At 48.9% G+C, this 18,711-nt stretch overlaps 1 protein-coding gene across 1 annotated transcript; it reads right to left on the bottom strand.

Moving 5' to 3' along the window:
• Positions 1-8,701: 8,701 nt before the first annotated feature.
• Positions 8,702-12,684, bottom strand: LOC133908266 (cytochrome P450 CYP72A616-like). Its single transcript, XM_062350266.1, has 5 exons — positions 12,204-12,684; positions 10,453-10,673; positions 10,116-10,360; positions 9,644-10,028; positions 8,702-9,553 (listed from the first exon to the last, which is right to left on the bottom strand). The coding sequence occupies exons 1-5, from the start codon at positions 12,514-12,516 to the stop codon at positions 9,125-9,127; spliced, it is 1,593 nt and encodes a 530-aa protein (XP_062206250.1). The 5' UTR covers positions 12,517-12,684; the 3' UTR covers positions 8,702-9,124.
• Between the last annotated feature and the right edge of the window lie 6,027 nt (positions 12,685-18,711).

The raw sequence follows: 18,711 nt of genomic DNA, 5'->3' as shown, positions 1-18,711 counted from the left end.
TACAACATTCCAAAAAACAAAAAACACTAACTATCTATAGGCTCAGGAGGAGAGCACGCGTCGCTGCTGTTGTTGCTGCTCGGGCCCGGCTCCCGCACAAAACACTCCGCCACCTCGGTGGCGACATCGCGGACGGTTTCCCGGGCGGCGGCTTCCTCTGCCTCAACCACGCCCTGCCGGGCTGGCTCCAGCGGGAAGGCGGGGTCTCGGCAGCAGGCATGGGACTCCTTATCCAGCGACTGGTCACCCACGAACACGCGCCCAAGCCCGGCTGCCTCCACGGAGTCCCATGCCTGCTGAAGGATGTCCCGCATCATCAGCTTCACGTTCGTCCGCTCTGAGAGGATGATCTCGAGCTCGTCCTCGGCATTCTTCAGCCGGGCCTCGAGGCTGGTGCCGTCGGCGGCGCTGATAGGGATGCCCCTCATAGTCGAGACCTTACGGCATTGGGCGGCCGCCTCGGTCTGGGCTCGCTCCAGCTGCTCGGCCCGGGCCTTGACGGCCTGCTCTTGGGCAGCCAGGTCGGTCTCCCGCTTGGCGACCAGCTCCTCCCGGGTGGTGAGTGCTGACGATGCCAAGTCAGCATCCGCCTCCCGCCGCGCGATCTGCTGCTCCCGGGCGTCAAGTGCCAGTGACGTTATGTCGACGTCTATCTCGCGTAGCGCGACTTGCTCCTCCCAGCGGAGGACATCGGCACGGCCGCGCTCGAGCTTGTCATTCTGGAAGGACAAGTCCGCCCGGGCAGACCACACGACCTCCTCCCTTTTACTGGCCGCCTCCTCCTGAGAAACCACCTGCCGCTCGTGAGCGAGCAGCTCTGCGGCGCACCTCCTCGACGCCTGGTCACGCTCCGCCGCGAGCTGCTCCAAGCGGCTGGCCTTCTCCAGCGTGGCAACGGCCTCATCACGGGCCGCCTCCAGTGCCTCCCACTCCTCGACCACCTCGCGCATGGACTTCTCGTAGGCCGCGTGCGCCAAGTCTATGCGGGTCTTCAACAGCTTTCAGGCCTCCTCCAGCCGGACCCTCTCATCGATTAGGGCAACACGCTCTTGTTTGAGCTTGGACCACTCTGCCGCAATGGCCGCTTAGAGCCGCCCGATGACCTCCCGGGCGCTTCCCAGCACCTCGGGGAGGGGTTCCAGGGCCTGGCCAGAAGACGGCCGGGGGCGAGCCCTCTCTGCAGAGGCACTCGGGGACCCCGACGGCGGCCGCGCCGGCACTGCCCTTGTTGCGACCACCTCCCCTGCGGCCATTCGCTCCTTCCTCGGAAGGCTCGGGGCAGGGTCGACCAGGGCTCTCTGCTCGGGACCGGCCGGGGCTCTTGGCTCAGAGCTGGTTGGAGCCTTCGGCTCAGGGTCCGCCGGTGTGCTCGGCCCAGGGACAGGGGCTGGCCTCGGCTGTTCCGGGGGCTTCTGGCCTCCGGCAAAGTCCTTGGGTGGCCTGAAACAAGAACAGGTTAGTAACTAGCCAAAATCCGGGCAAAATGTGCTCGAGACAGAAAGGGAGCTTACGTGGTTTTGGGCCCACGGTACTGCCATCGGGACTGCGGGATCCAGAAATCTCGGCTTTGCGGCTTTGGCTCAGGCCTGGGCTCTGCCCTCCTCCTTTTTGGGGGAGGGCTCTGGTCCTTGGACCGTCGTGGGCCGGCCCCGGCGGCCACCCCGGAGCCTGCCTCCAAAGGCTGGTCGGTCCGGTCGCCAGCTGTTGCACCGCTAGCCGGGCTCTGGCCCCCGGGTTGCTGCGCCCTAGATTCAGCCTCCGTCCCGGAGTCCGCTCCCAAAGACTGGTCGCCTCGGCTGCCCGCCGTCGCGCCGCCTACCGCCGGCTGTTGTCGCGGAGGTGACGGCGATGAGGATGAGGATGGTTGAGGGATGTACGTTCGGGGACGCTTCCCCTTGTCGCCTCGGGTCGCCGGCCTGCTGTCTTCGGCGGTGGCACCCCACCCTCCGTTGTCATCCACCCTGGGGATCTGTATAGTCCCGGGGTCCCGACGCCCCAGACGGTCCACCAGCCCCTAGGCGTTGAAGGCTAGCATTGATGCGTGCAGAGCCGCCCGACCCGGGTCTGCGCAAAGCGCTAGCTCCTCGCGTGGCAGGACCACCCGAGCGAGGTCGTCGATGCCGGTCACCACCTTCAGCAGGGTCGCTAGGGCCCCCTCATCGAGGTCCCCCTCCTCGCCGATGCAGGTCCTCGTCAAGTCGCCCGGGCCGGTGTACATCCAGGCGAAGCGGGCACGCTCCCACAGAGGGGCCAGACGGCGACGCAGGTAATTGGCGACCACCATTAGCGAGGTAAGCCCCGCCCAGCGCAGGTCTTCGATGCGGTTCAGCACCGGGCTCATGCGCTCATCCTCCGCAGGGGCCGCTTCCCAGATCGGCCTGTGGGGCTCCGCCGATGTTTGGGGCAATGAGAGGTAGTCATCGGGACTGACGTCGACGTAGACCCAATCCCAGTGCCGGTCGTCCCATTTGTCGTGCAACACTTGCGGGATGTAGACGTCGTCGAGTCCCTCCCGCAGGCGGAAGTTGCAGCAGCCGACAACCTCCACCTCGTCAGATCCCTTATTCTTCCCGGCCGCTCGAAGAATGAAGAAGTGCCGGAAGAGCGCGACCAATGGCGGCACTCCCACAAACATCTCACAGAAGTGGGCGAAGATCGCCTGGATGACCACTGAGTTCGGACTCAGGTGGGCCAGCTGGACGTCGAACGTGTCCAGCACTTGCAGGAGGAACGTCGAGAACGGCGGCACCAGCCCGGCGGTGACGAAAGAGACAAAGATTACGATCCGCCCCGGCCTGCGCGCGGAGGGCGAAAAGTTGGCCGACGTCACTACCGACGTCTCCCGCTGACCAGCGGGGACCATCAACTTGCGGACCTTCTCTGCCCCCTCCTCATTCATGAGGTGGGACTTCGGCAGGACGCTGTTGGAGCTTGACGCGTCCCGGCGGCCGCTTCCTGCCCTCGGCATTTTTTGGGGTGGGGAGTGTGCTGGGAGAGGCTAGAAGCAAGGTGCGCCGTGGGCTGAAGAGAGAGCTCCCGGTGCGCAAGGAAGACGAAGGCAGAGGATGGCAACCGCAAGAATGGCGTGGGGGTAACGGTTCGTTGCCCCTCTCCTTTTTATATATCGTGGGGAATTCAAACGGCACATTCCTCGGTGCAATTTGTGAGGCGCATCTCTCTCGATCCGCGCGGTTGCCACAAGCGCCTCCCGCCTCGTTATCACTCCCCTCAAAAGTCGGAAGGGCACGCGTCCTTTCGGTTTCCCACCTGGGTTGTACCAAGAGCCTGGGCCAAAAAGACTGCAAAGACCGCAAGGGTTTGGCGCTTGATGACAAGCCATGTGGCACCGATGCTGTGATCAACCTCGAAGAAATAGGGCCCCATCCGCAGTCTCTGGGCCATCGCCTGCTGATGGGCCCAGAGGCTGCTGTTGGTGACATGGGAACCAGGGGTCCCCGAGTCCCGAGGCCAGGACAACAAATGCCACGTGGCGCCTTCCCCTAGAGACCATCTCCCCGAGGCCCGAGAAGACCCAGTTCTGGAAGGGGTGCTCGGGGCTATGAACAGTGGTCCCCGAGTACCCGTAGTTCCCCGAGGACCCGAGAAGACACAGTTCCGGGAGGGGTGCTCGGGGCCATGAACAGTGGTCCCCGAGTACCCGTAGTTCCCCAAGGACCCGAGAAGAGCCAGTTCCGGGAGGGGTGCTCGGGGCCATGAACAGTGGTCCCCGAGTACCTGTAGTTCCCCAAGGACCCGAGAAGAGACATATCCGGGAGAGGGCGCTCGGGGCTATAAACAGTAGTCCCCGAGCACCCAGAGTTCCTCGAGGACCTGAGAAGCCTCTTGCCGGTGGACCCCACAAGGGCTCAGCGGTGAGGTGTCAATTGGTGAGAGGCCCGATGCTGCATTTAAGAGGGAGCGTGGCCTGTCACTTACAACCACTCCCCCCACGCCTGTCGTACTGAGTACGTCAGTCCCTGCCACCGCCTGGCGGGAAGGCATGGGGACATTTAATGCGACGGGTCCCATCGCACGTCACCCTACGTGGCTTGAAGATATCATCGCTGGGCTCGAGGCATATCGCCTGTCACCCTGCTGTGTCAGACCTGCTCTGACCGGGCGGGCATGCAAGGTTGCTCGGTGGCTGCCCGGTGGGCCCCCCTGCTGCACCTGCTAAAGTTGGCGTAATGGGCGACAGGACTGGCCGAGGGCGTATTTTTAACCCCCTGTCACGTCAAACTGCAGCTCCATGATGGTTGCTTTCCATTTATGGCTCATGGGAACTCGTGCCCTCCTTTCTGGGCACGCCAAGCCTCTCCGAACAGGATAAAAGGGGGGTACACTCTGGAGAAAGACGAGCCAGAACGAATCGAAGAAGAAGAAGCTCTAGCACACAGTTAGAGGTCGGCACTTGAAGACCGAAGCTCTAGACTTAGACAAAAAAAACCTTGTAATACAGAGATCCAGAGAGAGGCATTCCCAAAGCATTAATAGCATATACACAAGAGTAGGATATTACGCTCCGTGCGGCCCGAACCTGTCTAAAATCCCTCGAGCATTTACTCCCACTAGAAGTCGATCATCCATCCCGCCTACATCTCACATATTCGCATTAAATCCACGTACGAGGTAGATTCAGAATCACCCCCCCCCCTCGGCCGAATCTCAAATGGGGTCCCTCAGGATCCCCGCTCGAGGAGTTCATCCTCCGATAGCGACAGAAGGCCTTAAGCATGGCGGCGTTTGGCTACACGAAAAGGAGGTACGGGGGCGGCAACCAGCTACCTTCGAGGGAGTGCTAGGGGTCTGGAGTACGCACCACGCTCGGAGACGGTGACTGACATAGTGGTGGTCGGAAACTCATCGAAGGGGTGGCTACGGTTCTGCTCGGCTCTTGCTCAGACGGTCTCCCGTCGGGCTTCTAGCCAACGGAGAGTGGCACTAGGACGGCAGCGTGGCCCTAGAGCTCCTCGACGGCTTGTGGACAACGGATCAATGACGGCAGCTACGATGGTGTGCAATGGCAGTGGCGGCAGTGAAAGCAAGGAAAAGGAAAGGAGGGGGGGGGGGCGAGATGCGCTATTTATAGAGGAAGAGAGAGCAGTGAAGCGGTGAGCACGTGACGTCGGGTGGACATCAACGAATAGCGCAGCGGCAAGGCGGTGGGGCGGCACCCATCGTGTTTCCCGTGGTGTGGGCGCTCTGCGCCGTCCACGCACGGGCAGGGCACGAAAGTCACGCTGCATGGGCACGCGAGCATGGACGGAGAGAGAGCGAGAGAGAAAGGAGAGAGCGGGAGAAGCGGAGGCCGTCCGGGGCGCGCAGGGATATTTCCTGAAGAGGGGAAATGGCGGCCGGTGATGCAGTGAGGTGGAGAGGGAGAAGAAAGAGGAGAGGCACGACGGGCGAATTTAATCGTCCCCCGTTAGAAGCTAGTGGTACTGAAGGTGATGATAATTTACTTTCTGCAACTACTTTATTTACATACCATGATATTCGACACATTTATTAATTTAAGGTGCTACTTATATAATGTATGCATATGTTCGATGAAACAATTATATGGTCATGCTTGATTGTTATTAGTATTTATTTGTTTCCTTGAAAATATCCAAAATATAGTAAAGGTCATGCCAAAACATTTCCTGATCAAACAAAACATAACAAGTCTCATGCCATATTTTTTCTGATTTTTTTTTTTGATATTCCTTGAACTTTACCGAAATTCAAGTAATGTGGTCAGTTACTGCTGTAATACAGTCAATTTATGACCAATTTGTTCGAATTTATGTCAATTTAGTTATCGTTAACATCGATCAATAAATCGTTAAATGCAGTCGGTAACCGTGTAAACCGACCGGTTATCGGTTCGTTGATTAGGTCTGAATTCTCGCCGTCAATAATACCCCTAACCAAGCTTACCTACAAATATTAATATATACAATCTACATTTAATAGCTATCATACCATGTCCGAATTAATATTCACAGTAAACTAGCATTTTCTAAACCTAAATCCTAAGTCATACCGTTATCATACAGTGCTAGTTCCTATGTCACACAATGCTACCCTACAATTATTACTCTGTACAATCTACATATTCAAAACTACCATACTACAAATAATATTCTGTATTTAATTGCTATCCTACCATATCGTAAGTAATATTGACAATTTTCTACTAAATACAGCATTTTCTAAATCCTAGGTCATACATGTCTAAACCCTATATCATATAGTGCTACTGTACTTATTAACAACAATAAAAAGTATACAAGAACTTACCGAAAAGTGATCTTCAAATCTGCGGATCAAATGCAGTAGGGCTTCGCCGCGCTCTCTTCCTCTCCTCTCCTCCCTCTTCAGAGCTTTCTTTTTTTTTTGATTAAAATGAGGATTTACCCTCAATTTTTGCCCTTTTATAGAGAAAGGGGGAGGCGGGCGGGCAGCCATCTCGACGCGGTCGAGCAGGTCGCTGTAGCCCTCTGAGCAGGCGGTTAAACCACCGTTCTCTTAGGAGGCAGTAAGGAGACCTAACCGCCTTCGAGAAGGGCTGCAGCCCTCTTAGACGTCTAATTTTACAATTTTTCTAAAAAAATCTATTTATTTAAATTTTTAATTAAAATATATATATAAATAAAAAAACTCGAGGGCCTGCACGTGCAGGGCGTGCCCCCAACCTCCACGGACCTAGCAAGGCCTGCTCCAGAGCTCGCCAGACCCACCGCAGAGCCGACAGGGCACCTAGCACGCAGAGCAAGATCCATGGTGGCGCTGCCGGTGATGCACCAACCATCGCCGGCCTGGCTGTCGTCTTTTGTTGATCTGATGTGTGCTCATGAGAAGAAACAAGTGCAAGTGGGTTGATAGCATATGGTGAGATGACGGTTTTGGAGTTTGGTTCCTCTTTCGGTCCAGACGTTTTCGTGTCATGTTTCGTCTGTCACATCTGGGAGAAACAACAGACTCCCTCGGTGATCCATCGCTTAGACCGAAAAATACACGGAAGCATGATGCTAGCCAGATAGGCTTGTGAAGCCTCCGGGCTGACACGTCATAAATCCAATTTTAAGAAGTTAGGTCGAAGAACTAGCCCAACGGAATAACCATTCAAGCATGCATGTCCCAGCAATGGCGCGCGTACCTCCATTGCCAATCTACCCCACGGTCAAAATCTTGCATGTTCATGTCAAGTATTTCACATGCAGGTATGAATTGCGGCCTACAGTGTTATCGATGCCCGCAGGCGAACTCGGATCCTCTGCTTTGGTCACGTCACGTAAAGCCGGACGTCCACTGTGCCCCTTCCAGTACAGGACGACAGGAAAAACGCTGGAGCAGTTCTCTGTTCTTTAGCATGTCGCCTGCGAGTGGTACGCCGTGGGCCCGCGCCACGGAGGCCTTGGGCCTTACGACGTCGGCCCATTTGAGGGGATCCAGCAGGCCCACTAGAAGGCCTGTCTCTGTCTCACGGTTTCATATTCTAGGACCAAGTGTGTGTATAATAACGATGTGAACTGATTTGTCAGCCTGCCCAGCCAGTGGCAAAGTGCAATCTAGTGCGATGCAGTATTCACTGTGGATGAGTTCTACAATTATTCCTGTCCCATTTAAAAGCGACACTACCTTTAGTGTAGCTGTGGTTTACACGTCAGCTGATGGTGAGGTTCGTTTAGACTATACTAGCCAGATTGGCTTGTTATGATTCGTCCATTCATACTATAATGCAAATGGAGGTGCGGGTAGGAAAACGACATGGAGAGATAATTGAATAGTAGCATAATATATACATGTTTATTGTCTAAAATTATTATTTCGTAAGAAACATGTACTTAGTAAGGATTAATACAAGTACTAAATTGAAAAAAATTGAGGTCACGAGGATTTTTTGGCCGGTGATTGGAGTTTCCGGAGGAAGATGTTAGATTTTTCTAGTCTCATATGTACGAGAAAATAAATGAGAGAGGTGCAAAAGGAAAAATTACATACAGAGGTAATTGAATAGCAGTACAGAATATGTGTTTGTGTCTAAAATTATTTTGTAGAAAACAAGTAAAGAGTACTAATCTGAAAGAAAAAAATTGAGATCACGAGAATTTTTTGTTCGACGACTGGAGTTTATCAGTAAGACGCTGGATTTTTCTAATCCCATGTGTTCGAGAGAATAGATGAGCGATTTATATTTTTTGTTATTTTTTATAATAGAATAAATATATTTTTATTTTTAAAAATATCTTGGAACAGTAGATACAGTTGTACACAGCGCTGCTACAATGCGTTGGAACCCACGCGTTAGCAATGGTAGCTACAGCGAAGGAGAGACCTGAGAGCTCGCCGATCCCTGGCCTTTATGATATATATATATATAAGTAGGATATACGTGCAGAGTTAACGCATACACGCGGAATTTGTCCCATCATACAGCACTAACGACAAGGGTAGCTGATTACCTGCGTGCGCGTATGCGTAGGCGGTCTCATATTTTTTTGGATAGAACCAGGGCCTATTGTGGTTGTTAAATGTACGGATGGGCATGATCCATTTTTTATTCACTCTAGTTCAATTTAACTAATTAACCAGACAATACACGATAATTTTTTTAATTAATTAATTAAGTTGAACTAAAATAAATCATTCATATTTATATCTAATTAGACACCACGTGAATACGACCATACGATCGTAACTCAAATGCGGCCTGTGAATTCAACGAGCATTTATTTTCTTGTTTGAGGACCAATTCGATATGACCCCAGTTACTTATAGTCATGACCCTGACCAGTGCATACTGAAAACAGGGACTTGCTGCGGATCTGAAGTCTCGACCGGTAACTAAGTCATCGACACGTTTAACCTTACAATATTCACAACCGTGACTTGCAAGGATAGGTACTGTTACTTGCTTCCGCGGAGAGAGGCGGAGCATTCTTACAGTCCAACAAATTTTTTTATTTTATAGTATATTTTTTATATTTATAATAATTTTTAAATTTATTAATTCAACCTCTTATATTTTATTAATTCAGACTCTTATTATCAAACCTATTTAACTTTACCGGCCCCTTCGCCCAAGCTCCACTGATTATGCTGTACATGCAGGTTCACACATCCAAGTGCAGGCAGCTCAGGGAAGCCTCCTGAGCATGACCTGCGCGCCATGCTCCGGCTGCAGCATGCCGACGGGGAACGGCGCGTGCGTGTAGGCCGACGAGAGATCGAACGCGAAGCGCTGCAGGATCATGGCGAGCCCCATCTTGGCCTCGAGCAGCGCGAAGTTCTGGCCGATGCAGGTGCGCGGCCCCCAGCCGAAGGGGAAGAACGCCGGCGCGTCCTTGGACGCCTTGGAGATCCCCTCCGCGAACCTCTCCGGCCTGAACTCGCTGGCGTCGGGACCCCACACGTCCTTGTCGTGGTGAATGCACAGCAGAGGAAGCATCAGCACCACGCCCGCCGGGTACCTGAAGCCGCCGAGCTCCATCGGCTTGTACGTGCGGCGTTGGAGCGCCGTCAGCGGCGTGTACAGCCGCAGCACCTCGTACAGCACCATCGTTACCTGCAATTTGATCGCAATCACAATTCACAAGAGGCGGGCATTAAGATCGTTCAGAAACTGCGGATGAAATGAGCCTTCACATGTACTTACGATTCTCAGGCGGCTAAGGCCGTCGTAGTCCGGTGTTCTGGCGCCGAATACGTGAAGCACCTCCTCCCTCGCGCGGTCCTGCCACTCCGGGTGCATGCAGAGCACGATCATCGTCCACGTGAGCAGCACTGACGTGGTCTCCATGCCGGCGAAGTAGAACAGCTTGCACTCCCCGATCACGTCATCAGTGGTGATTCCGGCTTTCGAGTTGCCGGCACCCCGGCGGTGCTCCATGTTCGATTCCAGCAGCACGCCAAGAAGATCATCGCTAGTCGCCTTGCCGGTTCTCAAGCCGTTCTCTCTCTTCGCGATGACGCCCTTCAGGAGCCCTTCGATCTCTGATTGAATCTGCTTCATCCTTCGGTTGGTTTTGGTAGGCAGGTAACTGCACGAAATGCTTTAGTGCTACCGTACGAGGAATGCCAATTGCTGCGTGACTGACATAGGCAAGCAGGAGTAAGAAAGAACTCACAAGTATCCAGGGATATGCATCTTGCTCATAGACTGCACGACGAGCTTAAGCTGCTCCCCCTGAAGCTGGAAAATCCTCCTGCCTTCGAGGTAGCTGCTGCCGAATGCGGCGCGGGAGATGACATCCCCTGTCAGGTTCTGCATCTCGGGCCAAACATCCACCTCGCATGCCTGTCCATCCGTAACCAAACCCTCCCACCTCTTCACTAAATCCGTGCAACATGCGGCAAAAGCCGGCAACGTTCGCTGAAAATCAAAGATAGGTCATTGTCACATTCTGTACTAGGAATTCAGATTTCCATGCAATTGCATTGCCAAATTCAAGCATGTCAGGTCACCCTCAGTTTCTCGAGATGGAATGCGGGGTTGATGATCCTCCTGTGCTTGGCCCATTTCTCGCCCTCGTGGCTGCCCACGCCGTTGTGCAGCCTCCTCTGAAGACTACCAAACTTGAGCTTCTCGAAGTGACCGAACTTGTTTGACAGAACTTCTCTCACCAGCTCGGGCTTGGTTATGGTCACCCTGGGCACCGGCCCGAGCCAGGTGATCGACGTTTTACCTGTCATTGTCAATCAATATCCGGCCATGTTTGTTAGTGTGTCGTGTGTTGACTTGTTGTGCCACTATTTCATTTTCTTTGGGGATTGCTGTCACAAATTGAATAAGCGAAGAGTGACCAATGAAACAAGAATTGTCGGACTTGAACTCTGGTCACAACAAGGTGAGTACATTTTTATTGGAACTGTTGTAAATATCTATAGGGAATAGGTGGTCCATGTTGGATCTATGGGCTTAACATATTATATTTAAGAAGAATTCTAAGCAAATCTTGCTAGAGGAGGAGTGCCAACTGGGCTCTCTCTCAGAAGCAATGAAATCATTGTCCACTTTGGCCAAATTCAAACCAAGTAAAGGAACCAAACATGTTTATTTGTCCTCTAGCCTTGCTAGTGAAGGGTGGGCAAAGGAATCAAACATATCCTAAATGGAGATGAGAGTGTATTTTTAGCCCCACATTGCTAGTAAAGTTGGATGAAGACCAACTTAAAAGGAGTTATCTCTTTTACCCACTTAGTATGTGTGGATGAGAGAATTAGCAAAACACGCGCGTGCTCGTCTCATCATGGCCGGAGCGAAGGGTGCCCGACATCTGCGTGAATGGTCCATAAAAATTGGGTCCAGTAGCTTTCGCATGTGCGACCTCCTTTTTGCAGTTTATTCTTTTACTGTATAGACAAACGAATGTATATGAAAATTGTGTTTGTTAAAAATCCGATCGTGGCATGTCTTAACCATGTAATCTTCTCTACGTATACCTGTCGGTCACTGTCACAAAAGATATACGCAATTAGGACTTTGTATCTCTCTGATGCGCCACCACACAATGGCGCGGGTGTGGGAGGCATGATCGGAGAAGGAGACAGTGGAGGTGGCAGTGGAGTGGCCGGAGGGGGAGAAGCATCGTGCAGATGCATGGTTGGAGTAGCGGTGGCGACAATAAAAGGGATAGGGTGAGAGTGGGAGAGAGGGATCGATTGAGAGCAACGAGAGTGATCGAGAGCACACGATTTTAAAGACGCTTGGAGAAGCCAAGTAGTCAGGGGCAGAAAGTGATATGGATTTTTAGTATTACTGCTGGTTTATAAATATAATCAGTAGTGATAGCTATTATCACTGCCAGTTATTAAAGGAACATCTTTTGATGAACTATCTCTGTCAGTTCTTAGTGAAGAATGGGTTGTGATAAATTGAATATCACTGATGGTTCGTGTATCACTACCACTATCAGTTCTAACAGAAGCTCTTGTCTTAGATATTTCAAGAGAAGTGGAAAAACTGGCTCAAAGAATTCTGAAGATCTGAAAATAGAAGATAATATTGGGAGGCAGCTTAACTGAAATACTGGTGTCTTTCTTCAAGTGACACACTCGTTTTATTGTTACGAGGAGCAGGAACGTTCAAATGTTCAGTCTGAGAAAAGAATTTCGGTCAAACAAAAATATCAAAACCTGCTCCTTTAGATAGCATAATGATTAAGCACAGCAAGATCACGTATACCCCCAAGAAGGATACCAAGAAAGAAACGTACCGTGCTCCTTCATGGCCTGATGGAACAGCGGCATCGTCCTGGGCACGATGTCGTGGCAGCCCAGCGGGATGGGCCGGGACCTGGCTTCCCGGTTGAGCCGCTCGGTCAACGGCGCGTCCCCTGCGACGGAGCGGTACGCCGTGCCGCGGAGGCCCTGCGACCGGAGCGCCCGGTCCAGGCGCCGCGGCCGCCACCATGCCCACTCCAGCGCGCGCACGGCGCACCAGGCCAGGGCCGCCAACAGCAGCAGCTGCTTCCACGGGAAAGCCGCCTGCGACTCGCCGCCGAGCCACCCCATCACGCTGGCCCCCATGGCCGTGTTGGCTGTGGCTGTGCCGCGGCCTGTGGGGTGCTGGCTAGCTAGCGTCTAGCGCACGGGATTCTTTTGGGCGCAGGAGCCGTGTGCGCTCTGCAGCTGACTGGGGAATCGAATGATTTTTTTTTTCTTTCTAGCCCGGGCCGATCAAGTGGGAGTGCGAGTGGTAGCTGCCACCATACGTACGCTTTTATAGAATTGTTGGGTTGCTTTAGAGTTTCGATCGTCCGCATACTTTTCTTTTCTCCGTTCGAGTTTAGTTCTGGCATATTCTCGCTATTTCTGCTATGGCTCTACGTATAGTTTTATAAACAGGGACACGCCCTACTAATTATATTATTTAAAAAATACGTAGTGTGAGAAACTAAATGTTTGTATGCGATAAGGTAGTGATAATATTTGATATGTATTGAATTTGGTTAGCATGTGTTTGTGGATATTTGTTTTTTTCATGTTTAACTCGAGTTGATAGTATTTGAAATTAGCGAATTCTTCACTGTACATAGAAAAATCACACCGAAAGTTTTGGTATAAACATCGGATGTTCCGGAGTTCATCGGAAGTTCTGGTGTGGGCAGTGTGTATTCGTCGAACTATTTCTTGCAGAGAATAATTCTTCGGACGAAATTAAAGATCAATGCACCGGAAGGTCCGGTGAATGTGGTGGTTACACCGGAGGGTATTACCGAAGCATTTTCAGTGCTGAAGCAAAAATGAAAGTAAACACCGGATGTCCAGTGATGAACTTTAAGAGCGTCGGAGTATTTTCTGTAGAGAGGAGATTTTTGGCATCAAGTTTGATTATGTACGCCAGATAGGCCGGTGCTAAGATTATGAACATAAAAGAATGCACCAGACCTTTTGTTGTAGATATGTTGCAGAAGGGTGGTTCAGTAGATTGACACATATCGGATTATCCGGTGATAGACATGAGATCATCGAAAGTTTTCACTGAATCTTTTCTTGCAGAGAGCAAAGTTTTCCTAGAACAAATAGTATTACACTCACTGAATGGTCCGATGTTCAGGAGCAGAACACACCGGAACATCCGTTGTTCATGTTTTCTGCAGGATGTGCTCTAAGTTGAAGTTTTTTATTTTGTGCTAACCTAGAGATGTTTTAAAGTGTGGAGAAATGTGTTTGCTTGTTTCAATGAGTGCAGGTGACGGATGCAACTTGACGGTCAATGGTGGGTGATTGGGGCTAAACGGGTGCTTGATGCCGGACAATCAAGGACGGCTAGATGGAGTTAAGGGTGATCCTAACTGCACACATGAAGGTCAAGCAAAGCATGAACGGAGGATGAAGATGGTATTGATAAAGTCAAACAAAAGGGATGTCGGTGTAAATGACATGGCGGCTAGAGGGATCGGGAGCAAGAGAAACTTACCGGTGATCAAGATCATAAGACGGAGGATACGCATCATCATCAGAGCGTTTGCTTCAAGTGGAAGCAAGTGGCGGCTAGTCACGCTTTGAGAAGTGTGCTAGAGTTTCGCGGTTTGGCTTTAAAATCGTGGGAGATCTAGGGGAGTATGTGGCACCATCGCGAAACTTGCGCCGAGACGAAGCAAAGTCGTGAAGTTGTCATAACCGTCCGATGAATGGAGAAGAAAATAGACTAAAATACCATCAACGATAGATAGAAGTTTACTACAAAAGAGGGGTATTTTAGGAAAAAAAATTAAAAAACTTAGAGATCAAATTTCCTATACCTATAAATAGAGGGGTAGGGCTATGAGAGAGGGTGAACAAGCCACTTAAGCCTATTGTATCACTCATTTAAGAGCCTAGTGCTAGGATTTTAGAGGATAGGAAGAGAAGTGCTTAGCCTATATATTATATGAGAGTTTTGTGAGTAAAAATCTTTATAATCTACTAAAATAGGGCTAACATCTTTTGTAATGAAGTTTATTTTTCTTCATGTTAGTTTGCTCATATCCTTCTAGTTTCCCTCTATTTGTCCATTGCAAGTTTGGAAGTCTTTCATTTTTTGGATTTGATTTTGTTTTGGTTTTTAGGGTGAAATTTCAGCACATTGTGAGGTTATTCTTTTTTTTTTGCTAGAGGCATAAAATTCACATACACATGCTTATATGATGGGGTCTTAAATTTTTTGCCTCTAGACAATCAACTTAGAGAGTTTCGTTGCTCAGTCTTCATCTTTTCTTGTTTCTTTGCTAGTTGTGATCTTTCGAGTGCTAAGACACATGTATTGATTTTAAATGGAACATATGATTCATATATCATCCGTGGAGTCATATTGCCTCGATTTTCTCTTGTTAAAACTTTTCTCGATTTTTGCTTTTGCTTGAGTTTTGAGATGCATCGGGTGATCCAAATAGGAGAAGACTATCGATTTCATAAGAAATTTGTTGAGACGCCTTTAGCAAGCTTGTGATGAGCTCTTTAGCAAGCTCAAATGCATCGAGATAACCATGGCAGCTCAGATCGATCTCGAAAATCACCTATCTTAGGTCTAATTATAAGTCTGTCTCTATTGAACTTGTATTGCTTAGGTCTAGGTACGATGTTGAGGAGTGTGAGAGTTGCTTGATTGTCATGGCTGAACTTGCTGAGCTTCGTAATGTGCATGCTCAAATCATCAGTCGGTTTGAGAGTGCTTGTAAGAATTACCCTTTGCTTGCAAAGGATATTAAACTAAAAGACAAGCGCCTGAAGGAGCTAGATCCTAGATTGGAGAGTACTGGGAGTTCTAAGGATGTGCAACCAAATTAGTCCATCTACACCATCTTTCAGGACAAACTCAGCTGGGTTTAGGGCAAGTTCAAAAGCTTTTGACCGAGAAGAGTACCTCCTTTCTCTAGTGGAGAAGTGCTCAAAGGGCAAAGGGAAAATGATTTTTATCTTGGCTAAGATAGGGATGTGTGCTGATAAGGTGGGTTTGGCTCTTGGGTTGGGTTTTGAGAGGGTGTCTTACAGTGGAGAGAGTAAGACTGTGTTCACCACACCTACTACCCTAAAAGCTGAGATGTTCGAAATCAATGGCGCAACACAACCCATCAAAAACCAATTCCTTAACCCACAAAAAAGAAACCCACACCACAATAAAGAGAGCTCCACAACCTAAGATGAAAGATCCCTGAGTGATCGACATTCGAGTTCCCAAGAGATGCTACCACTACACCTACTGCTAGAGAGAGGGTCACTTGGTTGGGTTTTGCTTTCGCTGTAGGAGAGATGAGCGGCATGAGTGGAAGTGGAGCACTCGGGATATGTACTGCCCCTCTGTTGGTGTACATGAGCCTTTTCCTCACTTTCACTCACGAATCCCTAGCGCTTTTCAATCTCTTCATAGAGATGTTGCCCGACGTGGATTTTGCCATGACTCATATGGTTTTGGTCCACGTGTAAGAGGTTTTGAATCTTAGCACTTTGGCGAACCATATTTTCCTCATCGTTGTACTCGCCTTCAGTGTACTAGACCTGTTTTACATGTACCTGCTTTTACCACTTAAGGGTGGATGACCCAGTACTAGATTCCCAAGAGGTTTTTAACTAACCCCAGTACTGAGTCATCCACCTATTATTCTTCTCATATATAGGTGACAGGTGGAGGCCTTGAGAACAAATGGCCCATTGACTCCAGTTGTTCACGCCACATGACCGAAGATTCATCATGGTTCTCCAACCTCACCCCCATGAGCGACACGAGTATATCACATTCAGGGATGATCGAAAAGGACGGGTGAAAGTCAAAGGTATGGTAAGGATAAATAAGAGTTTCACTCTCAAGGATGTAGCTCTTCACTCTCAAGGATGTAGCTTTGGTGGAGCATCTAGAATACAACCTTCTCTCTGTATCTCAGTTGTTAGATGAGGATTTGGAAGTGCGTTTCAAACGCGATACTTCTCGAGTTCTCAATTCTTCTGCCGCATTGATTTGCAAGATTTCTCGAGTTGGGAGAGTTTTTGGAGTTGATTTTTCTGAGTCTCTTGGTTCTTCTTATTGTTTGATTGCTCAATCTTCTTCTAATATTTGAATGTGACATAGAAGACTAGGGCACATGAACTTTGCTTTATTTACTCATTTGAGTGCCTTAGGCTTGATCCGATGATTGCGCAAACTCAAGTTTGAGAAGAATCTTATTTGTGCTCCTTGACAGCATGGAAAAATGGTTGCTGCCTTCCACCCACCAGTCAATCTGGTCATGACTGAATGACCGGTAGAACTTCTCCATATAGACACTATTTGTCCTTCTCGAGTTTGTTCGATGGATGGAAAGTGGTATGCTCTTGTCATTATTATGATTTCTCTCATTACTCTTGAGTCTTCTTTCTTGTGAGCAAGGATGAAGTGTTCTCACACTTTCAAAGCTTAGCTTTGAGATTGTTCAAAGAACTCTCGGGTACATTGAAAGCAATTCGCAGTGGTAATAGCACCGAGTTCAAGAACTATCTCTTTGATGCTTTCTACCTTGAGCATGGTTTTGAGCATCAGTTTTCTACCCCACACGTTGCTCAACAGAATGGCATGGTCAAAAGAAGGAACATGACTTCGGTTGAGATGGCTCGGATGATGCTCGATGAGCATAGGACTCCTAGAAAGTTTTGAGTTGAGGCCATTAGCACAGCTCAAATCAGATTTTCTTACGCTCGATCTTGAATTTGACTTCTTATGAGTTGAGCTTTAGGATGAAGCTAAATGTTTCGCATTTGAGAGTTTTTGGGTGTTGGTGCTTCATCCTAAAGCGTGACAATCTTAACAAGTTTGAGTCGCGATTTTCCGATGATTTTTTCTTAGGGTATTCTCTTCATAGTCATGCTTACAGGGTTTACAATATTGACACTAACACTATCATGGAATTCTGTTATGTGATTTTTGATGAGTCAACCCCTGTGCTAGTTCTGTTTTTGAGTGTGCATGTGATCAGAAGATGAGTGAGAGCATCTTTATAGATGGCAACTTTCCATCTCTTGGTGATGATGAGGCTGATCCACTACTTCCCTCTACCGCACCTGCTCCAGAGCTAGCTCCTGCTTCTTCTACTCCAGCAAAGGATCCTGCAGGTCTTGGGGAAGAATTTTAGTGACCAAAGCAAAATGACATGCCTAGGGGAAGAATAAGTGAGAAAACAAAATGCTTAGGGACGCCAAGATTGAAAAAAGGGGGATAAAATGAAGGAGCTCTTGCATAGGTCGATCAAGAAAGATAGTGGCAATAGGGGGATAATTATCTCCATAACGACCACAATAAAAGGGGGACAAGATAAATGTAAGGACAAGTTATAACAACGATAAATAATTTTTCTTAGAATTGCTATCATTGTTTGTTCTTACCATGCATCCAAACAAGTAGGTAAGGCCTTATGTCATTTATATTTGGTTTTTGCTTTTCAATTAGTATATTTTAGTATTTGCCACTTATTTTGATTGTGTTGTCATCAATCATCAAAATGAGAAAGATTATAGCGAACATGACCCTTTTAGGGTATGTATGTGATTTTTGATGATTAATGACAATATAGTCAATGACACTAATATGTTTATCAAGTATATGCTTTAGTAGGTCTTATGGATACAATATATGAAGAAGCTATCGCAGTTGGGACAAATATTGATTGAATTGAAGAAGTTCTAGAAAAAATAACATCACTGGATGGTTTGGTGCTCTAGCTGTTGTACACGTCGGAGTATTTTTCAGCTCAGAGGAGTAAAAGGAGAAGAGTACACCGGATGTTCCAGTGCTCAGCAAGTGTGCACACCAGAGCATTTTGTCTCAGCAGAATATCCTGCAGTTCAACACATCGAATGATCTGGTGTTAATGAGAAGTGCACACCAGAGCATTTTCTAGGAGCAAATTTTTCAGTGCAAAAGATTTGAACTCATCGGATGGTCCGAAGATGAATAGAAGAATACACCGAAGGCTTAACCGGAGTATTTTCTAGAAGGTTTTCAAAGCTATAAGAAGTTGTACATACCGGATGGTCCTGTGATCATGTATACATGCCAGACAATTGAATAGTAAGAAGTGGCTCGGTTAGGCTCAAGTATACATACCAGATGGTCCGGTGATGGAGTTGAAGGTTACACCAAAATGTTCGGTGTTCACAAATGGATTTGAGTGAAGTTCTAATGGCTAGTTTGTACTGTTGCATACATTGGATGGTCTAGTGTTGACACTGCTGTTGACACTAGATCATCCTATACTGCTGTTGACACTAGATCAT

Source organism: Phragmites australis, chromosome 2, assembly GCF_958298935.1.
Source record: "Phragmites australis chromosome 2, lpPhrAust1.1, whole genome shotgun sequence".
NCBI lineage: Eukaryota > Viridiplantae > Streptophyta > Magnoliopsida > Poales > Poaceae > Phragmites > Phragmites australis.
Note: the sequence above shows the minus strand (reverse complement) of the source record. Positions and strands in the feature narration are given on the sequence as shown.

Excerpts from the sequence above, each read along its gene's own strand:
- LOC133908266 (XM_062350266.1), bottom strand. The coding sequence starts at position 12,516 with ATGGGGGCCAGCGTGATGGGGTGGCTCGGCGGCGAGTCGCAGGCGGCT. Across the intron at positions 10,029-10,115 it reads ATGCATATCCCTGGATACTT|TTACCTGCCTACCAAAACCA; the intron begins GTGAGTTCTTTC and ends CATTTCGTGCAG. Across the intron at positions 9,554-9,643 it reads GCCTTAGCCGCCTGAGAATC|GTAACGATGGTGCTGTACGA; the intron begins GTAAGTACATGT and ends ATCAAATTGCAG.